This window comes from Bos mutus, chromosome 5 (assembly GCF_027580195.1).
Source record: "Bos mutus isolate GX-2022 chromosome 5, NWIPB_WYAK_1.1, whole genome shotgun sequence".
NCBI classification, from domain to species: Eukaryota; Metazoa; Chordata; class Mammalia; order Artiodactyla; family Bovidae; genus Bos; species Bos mutus.
Window position 1 is genome coordinate 86763405 of NC_091621.1, and position 16529 is coordinate 86779933.

Here is a 16529-nt window from a genome sequence, read left to right on the forward strand (position 1 = left end):
AGCCATGAAATTAAAAGACGCTTACTCCTTGGAAGAAAAGTTATGTCCAACCTAGATAGCATATTCAAAAGCAGACATTACTTTGCCAACAAAGGTCCGTCTAGTCAAGGCTATGGTTTTTCCTGTGGTCATGGACGGATGTGAGAGTTAGACCGTGAAGAAAGCTGAGTGCAGAAGAATTGATGCTTTTGAACTGTGGTGTTAGAGAAGACTGTTGAGAGTCCCTTGGACTGCAAGGAGATCCAACCAGTCCATTCTGAAGATCAACCCTGGGATTTCTTTGGAAGGAATGATGCTAAAGCTGAAATTCCAGTACTTTGGCCACCTCATGCGAAGAGTTGACTCATTGGAAAAGACTCTGATGCTGGGAGGGATTGAGGGGCAGGAGGAGAAGGGGAAGACAGAGGATGAGATGGCTGGATGGCATCACTGATTCGATGGGTGTGAGTCTGGGTGAACTCCGGGAGTTGATGATGGACAGGGAGGTCTGGCGTGCTGCGATTCATGGGGTGGCAAAGAGTCGAACACAACTGAGTGACTGAACTGAACGGAACTGATAGAGATTGTACATACAATCAATAATCCTGCTTTCACCACTGCTGGGTGCCCAAGCATTAACAGCATAGGCCAATATAAAACCATTTCCAAACAGATCAGTAATTCACCTGGTGTGATGTTAATTACAGCAGACTCACCAAAGGAACACTCATACTCCATTCTTACTGTGCCCTCTTCCACCACACACAAAGGTCAGAATCCTCTTGATCAAAGGATATCTTGAGACCAATAAACTCTTGATTGTTTTGTAACATAATTTTTGATTTCATTGTTTATGATGAAAAAGTTTCCAAATATTGAGGCTGATTTTTTAATTCATGCCTGGAAACCATGACTCTTGTGGAGGACAGAAATTAACTTTCTATCCATATAAAAGAGTTAACGAAGTATTTGTTTTCCCATATTTTCAAAATCCTAGAAACTAGTTAATATGTTTCAGAATCACGCATTAAGCATTAGGAGATAGGGCCTCAATTTCATTCCATGGTTTCCTGATCACTCACAATGAACTTCACAAGATTTAATTCAATCATCCTATGTGTTTAGACCTTTATCACCAGGAATCTAACTGAATATCCAAATAATAATTTTTCAAGCAAAAATACAGTCTGTGACATGTAATTACCCTTTACTTCGGTTTAGGAATTCTTGAGTAATTAATGTCTTTGGACTCTTAATATCTGCTTTTGAAGGCTTAAATCAAAATAACGTAGAACAGCAAGATTCAGTAATACCTAGATTTTTTTACTTAACAATAGTTGGTGAAAACAAGCAGGATCTATTTTTCTCATGTGATCTGAGAATAGATTAGAGTAACCCACATTTATGCTGGAGCTCTGTCCTTTTCTCCCAAGTGATTCAGCTAAACCTCATGAAGATTTAACATTAGGTAATAGAATGTCCTTTCCTAAAATAGCTACAGTCCAAAAAGCTGTTATGTGAAAATGAAGTCAGAGAATTAATAAGGAGAACTGCACAAAGCACCTGGTCATTTCTGAGGTGAAGTGCATAGTAATGGATGGACCAAGGTCATTTTTCCTGATATCTCTCCCTCTTGAAAAAGTGGCAGAATGGGGCCACCAGAGCTCAAGGGAAAATGGGAGTTTGAAGCAGTTATCTAAATAATTTAGGCAAGAAGGCACACTTAGGCTTGTCCAAGTCACTGAATTGAAATATTTTGAACCTTGTTGGAAATTTTTTAATGTATCTCAAGGACACACATACTGATACTGAATTATTGCATTCAGGAAAAATGTTATCCCTGGAAAAAGTGGGTTCATGTACATACACCATGTTAAATAAATATTCCATTTTCTTTCTACTTTATGTTGCCCAGTAGATAGTAACTTTCACGGGCATAAGAAGTACAAATAATGTCCTTGTATCCTAGACACAGCATTTATAATTCTGTATTTCTAAAGTAATTTTCTCACTAAATAGCACTGAATTTGCACCCAGAAAGAAAAAAAAAAGTGTAGCTGATATGCATACAAAAATAAAGGAAGAAAAGAAAATAGAATTACCCAAATGCTTCTGGGAAATAAAAAGACTTCACAAGCTATATAAAAAAACATTTTATTCACAGAGTACATTTCCAAAATTTCTCCAAGTAAGGGAGGTAGAGAAATTGAAACTTACTGAAACTTCTCAGTACCAGCCATAATTACAATGAACACAGCAAAGAAAAAGACATGTTTTAACAGCAAACCTCCTCCTATGACATTGCATTTAAATTCTGTGGAAAGAACAACTCAGCAGAACCAACAGAGATACCGTTTTTTTCAAGTCATACTATAAAAAGTACCAATTAAAGTTTTTTTCTTACCTGCTACATTTTCTATGAAACTAAAAAAAATAAATGAAGAGCACTGATTTTCCCCATACCCTACTGCCAGTGGAGTTTGGCTTTATTAGGAAGAAGTAATTTTACATACAGTTCAAAAGTGATTTCAATTTTATGGTCTAATCTAACATCTTTTCCAGAATTATTGCATCTATCGACTTGGAGTCAGACTACACTGCATGAGAAAGTCTATTTGAATTTTTCTATTTTTTTCCTGAGCTCTAGTCTCTGCAAATTTACTCTTGAAAAATAGCCTTCACACATGCAGAATAATATATAATGTTCAATCATCAAGTTAAAGAGAAATTTTCTTTTTCAAAGCTTTTCAGACCAACTATGTTGTATGGTGACTGAAGTTCTAGTCATGTTCCAGACTTTCAAAAATTTAGGCAAGCTTTTTCTTTTTTCCTTTTTAATTTTCCTTTTAATTTTTGGGCTGTGTCGCTTGGCAGGAGGGATCTTAATTCCTGGACCAGGGATGGAACCCATACCCTCTGCTGTGGAAGTACAGATTCTTAACCAGTGGACCACCAGGGAAGCCCCGAGGCTAGCTCTTCAGTGGAGCTCTGTTGTTCAGTGGAGCTTCCGTGTTGTCTGTTCTCACCCCTTTTTAGTGTCTCTGACGTACCCCAGTGGTCATCAATCATCACAAATTGTGAACCCTATACACATTATTATGAGGGCTTCCCTGGTGGCTAAGTGGTAATGAATCCTGCCAGTGCAGGAGACATGCATTCCATCCCTGGGTCAGGAAGATCCCCTGGAGAAGGAAATAGCTACCCACTTCAGTATATTTGCCTGGAAAACCCCACGGATAGAGGAGGCTGGCAAGCTACATTCCACGGGGTCACAAAGAGTCTGACATGACTTAGTGACTAAACAACAACAATACACATTATGAAAGTCTCTAGAAACCTTTCAACAAGAAAGCCCAATGGATTGGTGTTAAAGAATAAATGAGAAATGGGAAAAAAATTGTTTTCTTGCTTCCACGAATGCTAGAATTTGCTGGAAAAACAAGCATTTTTAGTCTGTGTCCTTCTGCAGCTATCACCTAAGGCATTCCCTATGAGCAGGTTCTACTACTTCAACAAAGGATATTTACATACTGTTATCAGATGTCTCCAAGGCCTAGATACTATTGTGCATTTATATAAAAGTCACATTCACTACACTTGTAAGAGTTCTTGCTGATGATAAAGATACAACTTGGAACAGACATGGTTACACCTCTAGAGTGACAGGGGTACACGAAGGAAATACATAAGGAAGTGGGAGCCAAGCCAGAAAAAGTTAAGGCACCCTCTGCCACCCCCAACCAGGTCAGCCATCTTTCTCTTTCAATGGGCCTAACTAATGTAAGGGGTGTGTGTATGTGTGTGTTTACACTAGCACATAGGAGAGAAAACACATCTAGTCTGCCTAAGTAATAATGAATATAAAAGCCTTTTACTGAGGTATAATTGTGGGAGCAGTAATGAAAGCTAACTTTATGCATAGCACATGGTGATCATGTTTCAAAGGGTCAAGTTCAAGGTGACACTTGCTACTATATTGCTGCCTCATCATGACAAAAGATCAAAATCACCTTATTTTGTGAGTATGCATCAAGGTAGAGATGGACAAGGGTGTGAGAATGGGAGTGTTTGCATATTCAGGCTCAAACACCAAAGAAAACCCAACGTGGAGAGGACAGGAAGTGGGGAAGAGTTTAGACCCTGAGGGTCCAAGTAGGTAAAGAGGTAAAGAGGTACCACTTCTTCTTTTTTCCCCAAGCGTTGCACAGTCTCACACTGCTTCCTCTAGCATGTTTCCATCATTAGCAATAACAGTTACATGACAATGTATTTCCTTTAAAATGTTTTGAAAAGGTTCTTGGGGCTGACAACAAGGACAACCACCTCCATGCTTCCTCTTCACTGCACACTAAGATCCCTCCCACTGACATACATACACTGTGTATAAAATAGATAACTAATGAGAAGCTACTGTATAGCTTAGGGAACTCTATCTACCCAATCCTCCATGGGGAACTAAATGGGACAGAAATCCAAAATGGGGGGATACATGTACATGTATCGTTGATTCACTTTGCTGTACAGTAGAAACTAACACAACATTGTAAGCAAATGTACTTTGATTAAAAAAATAAAGATTCCTCCCAGTGGTCCCTCTCAAAGCCCTGATTTTTGTTCTGTCATTTTCATTAAACTCCTTTTTTTTAATGACAGTTCTCCATTTGTCTTATGGTAGAGAGAAAAACAGACATATCTATCTCCTAATTTTCTCTGCCCTGGATAAAATCACATCTCTTAGATGTTTATTCGTATCATGTGAAACAGGAGCTTTTAAAATGACAAATAACTGGAGAAAATCTAATTATATAGAAGCAGAAAGAGACATGATCAATACATTTAGACAGTATTCTATAAAACTTCAAGGTCGTTGCACATTATTGATTATATCCCATAGCTTCAACAAGAAAGCAAATCAGAAAGAATTTTAGCACAATGTAGAGATCAATATGAATACAGGAGGTAGGTAAATGAGTTGACCATAGCCAAAATATAATTCCTCTTTTGTGCTTTAGAATTTATAGTTATGGGCTTTGGCTATCGTACAAGTGATCTCAAGTATTGTAAGTTAATTTATAATGTTATTTATTCCTTAACTATTAGAGCAGAACAAATCAGAAATGCTGGCACCAGAAAATCAGAAGGAAATGGAAGCACATATTTTTTTCTTATTGCAATGACAAGTGGAATTTTTGTGTTATGTGTGAATGAGTTTTCCACTCATGTATTTATTTCAGGTAAAAAATTCAGATAGGCCTACGCTGGGAGTAAAGTCAGTAGTATCCATTTTCTTACAGTAGGGAAAAAAATGGCCAACACAATTGGAGATTCACATAAATTTCCTCTCACTTACAAAATAGAAATTCTATGGTGTTCAACCTAAATACAGTAGCTTCTTATTTAGGAATTTATAAACAGGCAGTCTAGGCCTTTGCATGCATCTCCAGAGCTTTCTCCAGGCTACTGGAGAACTAGTAGAATATTTGATATCTTCCCAGGTTCGAGAACTTAGAAAAAATGCATCAAAGTGGGGGGAAAATGTTTCATTTTTAATAAAGGCTGGCAGGGCCATAATTAGGTCAAGATGATCAGAATTCTATTATGGGACACCCAAATTTACAGAGCACAAGTATAAATCAAAAAAAAAAAAGAAATGTTTAATGTTTAAGTGTAAAATTTTAAGCTTCCCAGCAAATTTGCACACCAACTCTCTAATCACAAGACTACTAGCTTGACCTCAAAGCCTGGAGATCTTCTGTGGTAGCAGACAGAGATAGAGAGTGCTGGAAGGCCAAAGCCAAGAGCAGAGACTTCTCTGACCCTTTGTACGTGGAAAGCTTGGGGACTGGGTTTTTCTTCCTTTCCATTTGCCTCTTCTTCACCCCAGCATGCTGTTCACTGAAGTTGCCTAAACTGCTAGTCATATTCAGTTGTATTTTCTGTTCATTTGGGGCTTCCATGGTGGCTCAAAGGGTAAAGAATCTGCCTGCCATGCAGGAGACCTGGGTTAGATCCCTGGGTTGGGAAGATCCCCTGGAGAAGGGCATGGCTATGCACTCCAGTATTCTTGCCTGGAGAATCCCATGGACAGAGGACATGGCGGCCTATAGTCCATGGGTATGCAAAGAATCAGACACAACTGAGTGACTAACACATACACACACACACACACACACACACACACCACACACACTGTTCATCTTCTAAGAGGCTTGACCCACGTTGCAGGTGCCTCAGTATTGTCCGCCCATGTCCATTCCTGATGTGTGCCCACCAAAATCAGATAATCTCAGAGGAGACCTCTACACTGGGAAAAAGAAGAAATAAAAAGCACAGTATTGTTCTCAAGCCTTATACCTCCACATGCTCTTCCTAAAGCTCCCATAAAAGTCCTCTTAGAGTTTGATCTTTGAAACTCTACTGACAGAGAGCATACATTACCTGATTTTGGTGGGAAAGTTTTTATACAATCCAATAAGCATTTCCTGAAGTTTTCAGTGGACTGTGACTTTTTTTTTCCTCTTTAGGTCCCTCCTAACAAGGGTTTATCAGTTAAAATTTTCATACAATCAGTATTTTTAAACATAGAAATGAAAACCCTAGGTGACTGATTTTCCAAACTGAGAAACAGGAGGTGGTATATAATAGAATGACAAACCTACCTGAGTTGCTGACAATGTTATGGGTTATTATTTCTGTTTGAAATTATCACTAATACTACTGTAAAGCTTTGGACTAATCTCAGAATACTTTTGGCAAATTCAGAATCCTAGGATTTCCCCAGTTGTTTTCCAAATAGATTTTTAAGCCAGGTTGCCCATTGCTTCAGGTACAAGTTATATTTAACCTAAACAAGGTTTTTAGTCCAGAAAAGGGCCTAAAACAGCACAAAGCCAAAAAACAGAGTACTGTTTGAACATCTGTCACTCTGGATCTCTGTATCATTTTGAATCATTCGCCCTTGTTAAAACAGGTAAAAGTGAACTATACAGAAAAAAAATCCAGGAAGCACGCCTTAACTTCTTGTGTTACTTTCAATTTAGACGCACAGTGTTGTATAAACTGTTGGTCAAATACTCTATAGAAAGCATGTGTCCAGTGTCTTCTTCCATAAAAAATCTTTCATATAAAAAATTACTTTCTTATGAAAGACTTAATCCTTCAGGCATCTTAATTTGACCTAAGTCTGATTAAAATCAAACAGAAGTCTTTCTTACTCATGATCCATAATATTAGTGCAGTTCTCCATATGGAGCTAATAAAAATAAAAATTCACATCAGGTACTCATTTTCAGTCTCTTCATCCCCTCATTTATCCCCATGGAGCAACCTAATTTTTGCCACTGAAATGTAACTTAAAAATTAGACTAATATGTTAGAGGATGATGCCTTCTCCTTGCAGGTGCATCAAAAGTGATGAAATACTTTCTTATGAAATGTGTCTACAACACATGTGTGCAACCTAACTCTCTTCTGAGCTGAATCTTAAGGGTCAGTAACATTAAAATGTACTCAACCAAATTTGACAAATAATGAGGCCCAATTCTGAAGGTCTCAATTTCAAAAAAATAAAATAATGGGAGCTTAGAATTTAACTTAAGAGTAATAGAGTATGCCAGAGTACTGTGCGAGATAATTCTAGAAAGATCCTCACTTAGGAACACATATATTCCAATAAGGATGGATATACTAACTTTATGCTATAAGCACATGTACACACACATAAGCATACACACTCACAACTCCTACATTGAGATATATCTAACCACAGAAAAGGAAATATGTATGGCATACTTGTGAATTATCACTATAAAATAATGCCAAACTGTAATCTACTCTGAGAAAGCATTCCCATTAAATTGTAGTCATACTTTGAATGACATGAGCATATAAGTGAAGATAATATGGGATAATCAAAATATCATTTTGGTCTAATCTGGGGTTTCTCAACCTTGGCACTACTGGGATTTTCACATGGGTAATTCTTTGTTGGGGGGGCTGCTCTGTGCATTGTAGATCTTTAGTAGGACCCCTGGCCTCTATCCACTAGATACTGGCAGCACCCTCCAAGCCACGACCATCAAAAATGTCTCCTAAGAATTCCCTGGTGATCCAGCGGTCAGGACTCTGAGCTTTCACTGCCGAGGGCCTGGGTTCCATCTCTGGTGGGGGAACTAAGATCCCACAAAAAAGTCTGCTGCTGCTGCTGCTGCTAAGTCGCTTCAGTCGTGTCTGACTGTGTGACCCCATAGACGGCAGCCCACCAGGTTCCCCTGTCCCTGGGATTCTCCAGGCAAGAACACTGGAGTGGGTTGCCATTTCCTTCTCCAATGCATGAAAGTGAAAAGTCAAAGTGAAGTCGCTCAGTCGTGTCCGACTCTTCGCGACCCCATGGACTGCAGCCTACCAGGCTCCTCCATCCATGGGATTTTCCAGGCAAGAGTACTGGAGTGGGGTGCCATCGCCTTCTCCAGCACTGGCAAATGTCACCAGATAGAGGAGGAGAATCACTCCAGTTAAGAAGCCGTGATCTAATTATACTCTATCCATTTGCTTGCCTTTCAGAAGCCCCAAATGTACAACTAACCACTGTACAAATCTCTTGCACAAACCTAGCCCAGGAATTACAAAATGCAAAATTTCCAGAAGACATCTTCAATGGAGCCAAGACACATGAGTTCGATGGAGTTCATTAATTACTGATTTTAACAATCAACAATTAAAGCACTAATTTGAGTATTATCTATTTTATTAACTTTTATGTGTGTTTTTTGTTAGGCCTTTTATATTTTGATGAAGTGTATAGGTAAAAATGCATTCTTTTTCAGGTAGTTATTAAATAATAATAACAGCTCAAAAGAGGAAATATATTCAGGATTGCACATACAGTGCATATTTAGTGCAACTCACTCATAGCACATTCTCATTACATTTTTGCTGCCAAATAGGATCAAAAGAGCAAATTGGATCTGCACAGAATCAATATCCTTAAATTCTTAACTTTCTAAGTATCAATAGAATCTGTGTTATGTCACCAGTCATATTTTAACTGTTGATCTCTATAATAACCTTAATATTCAATCTTATTTAGAAATTGCCTGGACAGGAAGATCCCCTGGAGTAGGAAATGGCAACCCACTTCAGTATTCTTTTCTGGAAAAGTCCATCGACAGAGAAGCCTGGCGGCCTACAGTCCATGGGGTTGCAAGGAGTCGGACACGACTGAGCGACTGAGCACCACCACATCCCAATGATGTAGAATTTTCCCAAGGGCTTTGTCATCTCGGTATTATTTAAATGAATCCACCCCAAAACTGCCACCTGGTTTGGTCTACATTGTATACTACGTCTTTTTCATGGAAAATGAAGCAGAACTTTTGGGTACAGTTTACCTACATTTTGGTGACACTTCAAAGAATCAAGTTAGTGATATGTACTGTCTCCTTTTAGATTAAGATATTCCCAAACACAAAGACCATGTGAGGTTTCTTTTACCTTTCTCTGTATGTAAACACATCTGGCTGCCTGTAAACTGTCCACAGAGTTTGTGTGCAGTGTGTCAAAGCTGAGGTAGCAAGCCTTCTAAGCTGTCCTACCTGTTACTAAGGGAATCAACAACTACTAACTCACATCCCTGTACTGCTGTGAACCATGTGTTGATGACTGCATGTGACACAGGATTTACTCATGAGATGTTGGTGGGGGGGAGTCACATACACTAAAACAGTTCTGTTCATTTGGAATGATTTGGGGCTAAGGCTCACATCTCATGCTGGTATGAGCATCAGAGCAGCAACCAGTAAGCTGGTTTGTCTTGTAGCAAGGTGTGGTAGGTAGCACGTAATGCATTCATAGCTCTCCAACACGAGTTACAGATTTCTGCCATCCCAGGTCATATGGGTTCCGCTTTCATAGCTGCACAGGAATTAGCTTTGTCTGAGTGTGTGTATGAGTGTACATGAGTCTATGCATGCTTTTATCTGTGCATGCATATGCTTCATCTTGGAGAGAACCTATTTACCATGGCAGAAAGAAAAGGGAGTATCTTCCAGTCTGTCTTCCAGAGACTAAGCTTGATGTCATTGTGCTTTACTTCATCTCCGAATATTAAATTATGAAGATAATTATGCCAATTTGCAAACAAATAATGCACTTGTATTTCTAGTTTTTTGCACTAAAATAATAAGCAAGACATATGGGTTTCGGTCCCTGGGTCAGGAAGATCCTGTGAAATAGGAAATGACAACCCACTCCAAATCCCATGGACAGAGAAGTCTGGCAGGCTATGGTCCATGGGGTCACAGAGAGTAGGACACAACTGAGCAACTGAGCACACACAATAATAATGCAAATAGGCTTGCATAATGCAGACCTAAAACTGAGTTTATGCCCTAAATTCTGAGGAGGGAAAGTGATTTGTCCTCCTGACAATGAATCAACACAATCTAAATTCAACAATGTTTCACATTGTCTAAGTGGACTTGACAAAAGGGGAGGAAGTAATTCTTATTTAACAATTTTTTAAATGGAAGGGAGGGGAACTCTAGTTAACAAAGACTTGGTTCAACAAATTACAATTATCAGCTGTAGTGTTTTGTATCCATATTACTCAGTAAGGGATTTTTTAAAAATGTACCCCATCACCTACTCACTGCCCTTAAATAGGGCAAAATTAAATAAGAATTTTTTAAAAACCTATAGTTCTAATGTTAGTCTGATTAAGATAGCTTTTTTTTTTTTTTTTTTTAAACTAAGTCAGTTCAGGTTGATAACCAGTAACACTTCTACTCTGGCATTTCACTTAATCTACCTTAATTCCTCAGCTTCAATAACTAGTTTTGACTAGTTTGTGAACTGTACCTTCTCATGTAAATGTGCTTTACCAACATCACTTCATCAGCATATTACTAGTTGCAAATCCACCATGTGCCAAATATTTCATGGGATGGTTCACTTCTTTTTTTGTCTTCCAAGCCATAGTCAAAGTAGAGTTTCCCTTGGGTTTCTGTTGTCATTTTTTTCCAAGTTGTCCATGCAAATCCATGAAATGACCTGATCATTTCCTTTTGAAGTTACGTAGAAAACCTAACAAAAATACCCTGGCTCAGTCCTTTCTTTTTCCACAGTCCCTAGGAAGTGGGCTGGAGCGAGTTGTCCTCACATGGGTCTAACTGCATTCTCAGTGCACCAATTTTATGAAGATACCAGAGTTGAAGAAATTCCTCCGGCATGGCATGAAAGCCAGAAAAGGGCAGGACATTATCATAGTAGTGGTGGCTGATGGGCTGTTCATGCATATTCACCGAGAAGGGCCAGAAGCCATAGATGGCCACCTCTTCACAGAGGCCCAGGGCTGCGCTCACCAGAAAGAGTCCTGTGGACAGGCGCTTGGCGTGAATTCCCCTACTTTTCCAGAACTTCCCAATGCTACGCAGAAAGTTGGGGTTGGCAAAGAGCACTGTCTGATTGGCACCAACATCTGACAGTGTGTAATAAACCCGGAGGGATGGCTCTGTTCCCGTCTTCATAGAAAAGGCAGGCATGTAGATGTAACTGTGGTTATAGACCTTCATGTGGTCCACAAACGTCTTTCTGGACCACAGCAGGTTCTGAAACCTATCAAAGAGAAGAGGCTCAATTAAACCCGGGGAAAAGTAACTCATCAATACCCACTCTACAGTTCTTCTGATGCCCTGATAGGCATGTCATCTCTGCAAAAAACATAAAAAGCACTTCTCTTGATTTAAAACCCACCTTGAACTTACCAATTATCTCTCATCAAGTAGCCTGGCTTTCCCCCACCCCAACATCTTAGGTTAAGATTTCTTAATGAGATTCTGTTTGAACTGAAATGCATCGCACATGCTGTTCTCTTTTAGAATTTACTTGCCTGGAATATAAAAATGATATAATACTCATGAATTCACAAAGGTTGTTGGTTGTTGAATAGACTTGATAAAAGCTACCTGTGGGGCAGACATAAACACAGGACTTTTTTCTTCATCTGCAAATCAAAAGAACCATTTCAGAGATATTCTTCCTACTGAAATGCTCTGATTCTACAGGTACGAAGCTTTATCAATGAATGCTACAACTATAATAATATATGGAAAAAGAAAGACTTGTTTCTATTAAACAAGGTTGCTGAGAGCTGCTCACATTGCTAGCTCCAAAGAACTCTACTTTTCTATGTTCTTTCAATTTGGATTATATAGGAGGATTTTTGACTGAAATGTACTCAGTTAAAACTTATGGTGGACATCCTATGTGTCAGGCATTGGGGAAGTAAAATTTTTGATCTAAAGAAATTCAAGTCCAGTTTTAGAAACAAAAATATAACTGAGCACATTAATATAATATAATAATATTACATTAACATTATATATTAAGCACTTAATATAATAACTTTAATGTTCTAAGACAAACAGTTGACAGTTATATAAATTACTATGGAATACAGATGAAAAAATAATTCTGCCTTGGGAGAGTGGGTTCCAAAAAGAGCTACATTGAGGGGATGGCACTTAAATACATTTCCTTAGGGGAACAAAAGAAGAATAACCACGAGACTATAAAAGATACCAATTGCAAGGGTGCACAGAGTCCTGAAGCAATGATAAAGATCCTGTGATAGAGATTCTGTGTCTCTGGAATGAGCGAGGCAGGGATGACTGGAGGAGGCAGTGGCAGAAGATGAGGTGTGTTGCAGAAACCCTTGTGTGTCTCTCATTTGTTTGGACTGCACTCTGATGATGGGGAACCTTCACAGAAGTGAGTATGCACAGCACTTTACTACCTGGATTACAAATATTCCATCATTTGTTTAGCTCTCAGTCTTTGTCAAGAAAGCTGACTCTGGTGATCTGGGGAAGGAAGAAGCTGATGGCCTGGAGACCAGTTAAGGGACTGCTGATGTAGATCAAATGAAAAAAGACAGAGAGTGAGAGGAAGACCTTGCAACTTCTTCTTCTTCCACATGGAAGTCATTTGTCTCAGGTTACATGCAGGTAAAGAAGCAGCATCTGATGAGGTGGAGAGGGAGCCGGGATGGGGGTTCAGGATGGGAGGACACATGTACACCCATGGCTGATTCATGTCAGTTCAGTTGTTCAGTCATGTCCGACTCTTTGCGACCCTGTGAATCACAGCACGCAAGGCCTCCCTGTCCATCACCAACTCCTGGATTTCACTCAAACTCATGTCCATCGAGTCAGTGATGCCATCCAGCCATCTCATCCTCTGTCGTCCACTTCTTCTCCTGCCCCCAATCCCTCCTAGCATCAGGGTCTTTTCCAACGAGTCAACTCTTCACATGAGGTGGTCAAAGTATTGGAGTTTCAGCTTCAGCATCATTCCTTCCAATGAACACCCAGGACTGATCTCCTTTAGGATGGACCGGTTGGATCTCCTTGCAGTCCAGGGGACTCTCAAGAGTCTTCTCCAACACCACAGTTCAAAAGCATCAACTCTTCGGCACTCAGCTTTCTTCACAGTCCAACTCTCACATCCATACATGACTACTGGAAAAACCATAGCCTTGACTAGATGGACCTTTGTTGGCAAAGAAGTATCTCTGCTTTTCAATATACTATCTAGGTTGGTCACAACTTTCCTTCCAAGGAGTAAGCATCTTTTAATTTCATGGCTGCAGTCACCATCTGCAGTGATTTTGGAGCCCAAAAAAAGAAAGTCTGACACTATTTCCACTGTTTTCCCATCTATTTCCCGTGAAGTGATGGGACTGGATGCCATGATCTTAGTTTTCTGAATGTTGAACTTTAAGCCAACTTTTTCACTCTCCTCTTTCACTTTCATCAAGAGGCTCGTTAGTTCTTCTTTGCTTTCTGCTGTACGGGTGGTGTCATCTGCATATCTGAGGTTATTGATATTTCTCCCGGCAATCTTGATTCCAGCTTGTGCTTCTTCCAGCCCAGCGTTTCTCATGATGTACTCTGCATATAAATTAAATAAGTAGGGTCACAATATACAGCCTTGACATACTCCTTTTCTTATTTGGAACCAGTCTGTTGTTCCATGTCCAGTTCTAACTGTTGCTTCCTGACATGCATATAGGTTTCTCAAGAGGCAGGTCAGGTGCTCTGGTATTCCCATCTCTTTCATAATTTTACACAGTTTATTGTGATCCACACAGTCAAAGGTTTTGGCATAGTCAATTAAGCAGAAATAGATGTTTTTCTGGAACTCTCTTGCTTTTTCCATGATCCAGCGGATGTTGGCAATTTGATCTCTGGTTCCTCTGCCTTTCCTAAAACCAGCTTGAACATCTGGAAGTTCACGGTTCATGTACTGCTGAAGCCTGACTTGGAGAATTTTGAGCATTACTTTACTAGCATGTGAGATGAGTGCAATTGTGTGGTAGTTGAAGCATTCTTCGGCACTGCCTTTCTTTGGGATTGGAATGAAAACTGACCTTTTCCAGTCCTGTGGCCACTGCTAAGTTTTCCAAATTTGCTGGCATATTGAGTGCAGCACTTTCACAGCATCATCTTTTAGGATTTGAAATAGCTCAACTGGAATTCCATCACCTCCACTAGCTTTGTTTGTAGTGATGCTTCCTAAGGCCCACTTGACTTCACATTCCAGGATGTCTGGCTCTAGGTCAGTGATCACACCATCGTGATTATCTGGGTTGTGAAGCTCTTTTTTGTACAGTTCTTCTGTGTATTCTTGCCACCTCTTCTTCATATCTTCTGCTTCTGTTAGGTCCCTACCATTTCTGTCCTTTATTGAGCCCATCTTTGCATGAAATGTTCCCTTGGTATCTCTAATTTTCTTGAAGAGATCTCTAGTCTTTTCCTTTCTGTTGTTTTCCTCTATTTCTTTGCACTGATTGCTGAGGAAGGCTTTCTTATCTCTTCTTGCTATTCTTTGGAACTCTGCATTCAGATGCTTATATCTTTCCCTTTTTCCTTTGCTTTTGGATTCTCTTCTTTTCACAGCTATTTGTAAGGCCTCCTCAGACTTAAATTGAAGAAAGTGGGGAAAACCACTAGACCATTCACGTATGACCTAAATCAAATCCCTTATGATTATATAGTGGAAGTGAGAAATAGATTTAAGGGACTAGATCTGATAGACAGTGCCTGATAAACTATGGACAAGGTTCATGACATTGTACAGGAGACAGGGATAAAGACCATCCCCATGGAAAAGAAATGCAAAAAGCTTCATGTCAGTGTATGGTTAAAACCACCACAATATTGTAAAGTAATTAGCCTCTAATTAAAATAAATTAATTAATTAAAAAGAAAAACTAATTAGGGAATAATATGTAGCTATCAGAGAAAATGAGGTAGTGCACATGTATACAGAAGTCAAGACATACATATATGCAGAAAAGGTGTCAAGTATAATAAATATATGAAATTATAAAAGAGAAAAAAAAAGCAGCAGCATCTGAGAATGGAACTGAGCCATATCAGCAGAGGAAAGTCTGGTCTGACGGGTTGGCAGGGCTCATCAGAAATAAGTGAAACTGAAATTCTGAATACACAAATCCACAGGATTTTATGTTGCAATCAGTGTTATGAACTCTGCCTGCCAAGAAAGGTGGGTCTCTCAATCCCATAGGAAAGGAAATTGCTCAGGTTTTCTTCATGTCCTTGATTCAGCAGCCTGCCTTAGTAACTTTTCCTGGGCCATGACAAATAGAGAAGTGATAACAGGTTTTTAGGTGTGATTACTTTAACCTATAAGAAGCCATGGAAGCACACTGATCCCTACCGTGGAACTGGGCCAGCCTCTTCAACACAAATGCCTACTTCCAACTTCCATAGGCTCTGTCTAATATTCTTTTTTTCTCTCCATTGCCCACCCATATCTGCTGCTCACCAATGCTTTCCTGATCATATAGACATATCCTGCAAATTACCTCCAACTTAATTTGAACTTTGGTTCTCCAACTTTAGTTAGAATAACTTGTATCACAGATTCCTAGACTTTGATGACGGTCACACAGGGAGGTGAATTTTTATCCAGCCCTCCCTGCTGATTCTGATGCAGACGTCAGAGGCTACAGTTATTCAGAAGATCAACACCATCAATGTAAGTTATCTAACTCTCTGTACACATCTATGGGCATCTCTTTCTTTACATCTTCTAATTTCATCCTTGTTGCTTTTCTAAGAGGAAGAAGTTTCTCTTAGAAATTGTGAAACAGGCTGTTTCACACCCCCTAGTGCGGGGGTGTGAAAACAGTCAAACTCTCCATCTCTATTGAATCATTCCCTTTTATCTACTAAACATGGTTCTAACTTAATACAAGAAAATTCATTGTATGCCCAGGCTGTTCCAAGAGCTACCCTCTAGTCCTCTCATTTCATCATCAACATTCTAGAGCAGTACGTATACTCCTGCTTGTTCTCTTTCTTGCTTGCATTCCCTCCTCATTGCTGTACAGAATGGTTTGTATTCCATAGGGTTCTGTTGGCAGTTGCAACTTATCCCTATTTTTGTAGTAGACTACATACTAAAGAGAATAACAGACAGCTCCAATAAAATCAGGGCAATTGAGTTTGTGTTCCCTGTCTTAA

At 39.4% G+C, this 16529-nt stretch overlaps 1 protein-coding gene across 1 annotated transcript in view; it reads right to left on the bottom strand.

Moving 5' to 3' along the window:
* Positions 1-2144: 2144 nt before the first annotated feature.
* The window catches only part of ST8SIA1 (ST8 alpha-N-acetyl-neuraminide alpha-2,8-sialyltransferase 1), a 175461-nt gene continuing 161076 nt past the window's right edge, over positions 2145-16529 (bottom strand). The window contains exon 5 of the mRNA XM_070371176.1: positions 2145-11592. Within this exon, the coding sequence (XP_070227277.1) occupies positions 11106-11592 (487 nt within the window). The 3' untranslated portion in view covers positions 2145-11105. The remainder of the gene's footprint in view (positions 11593-16529) is intronic.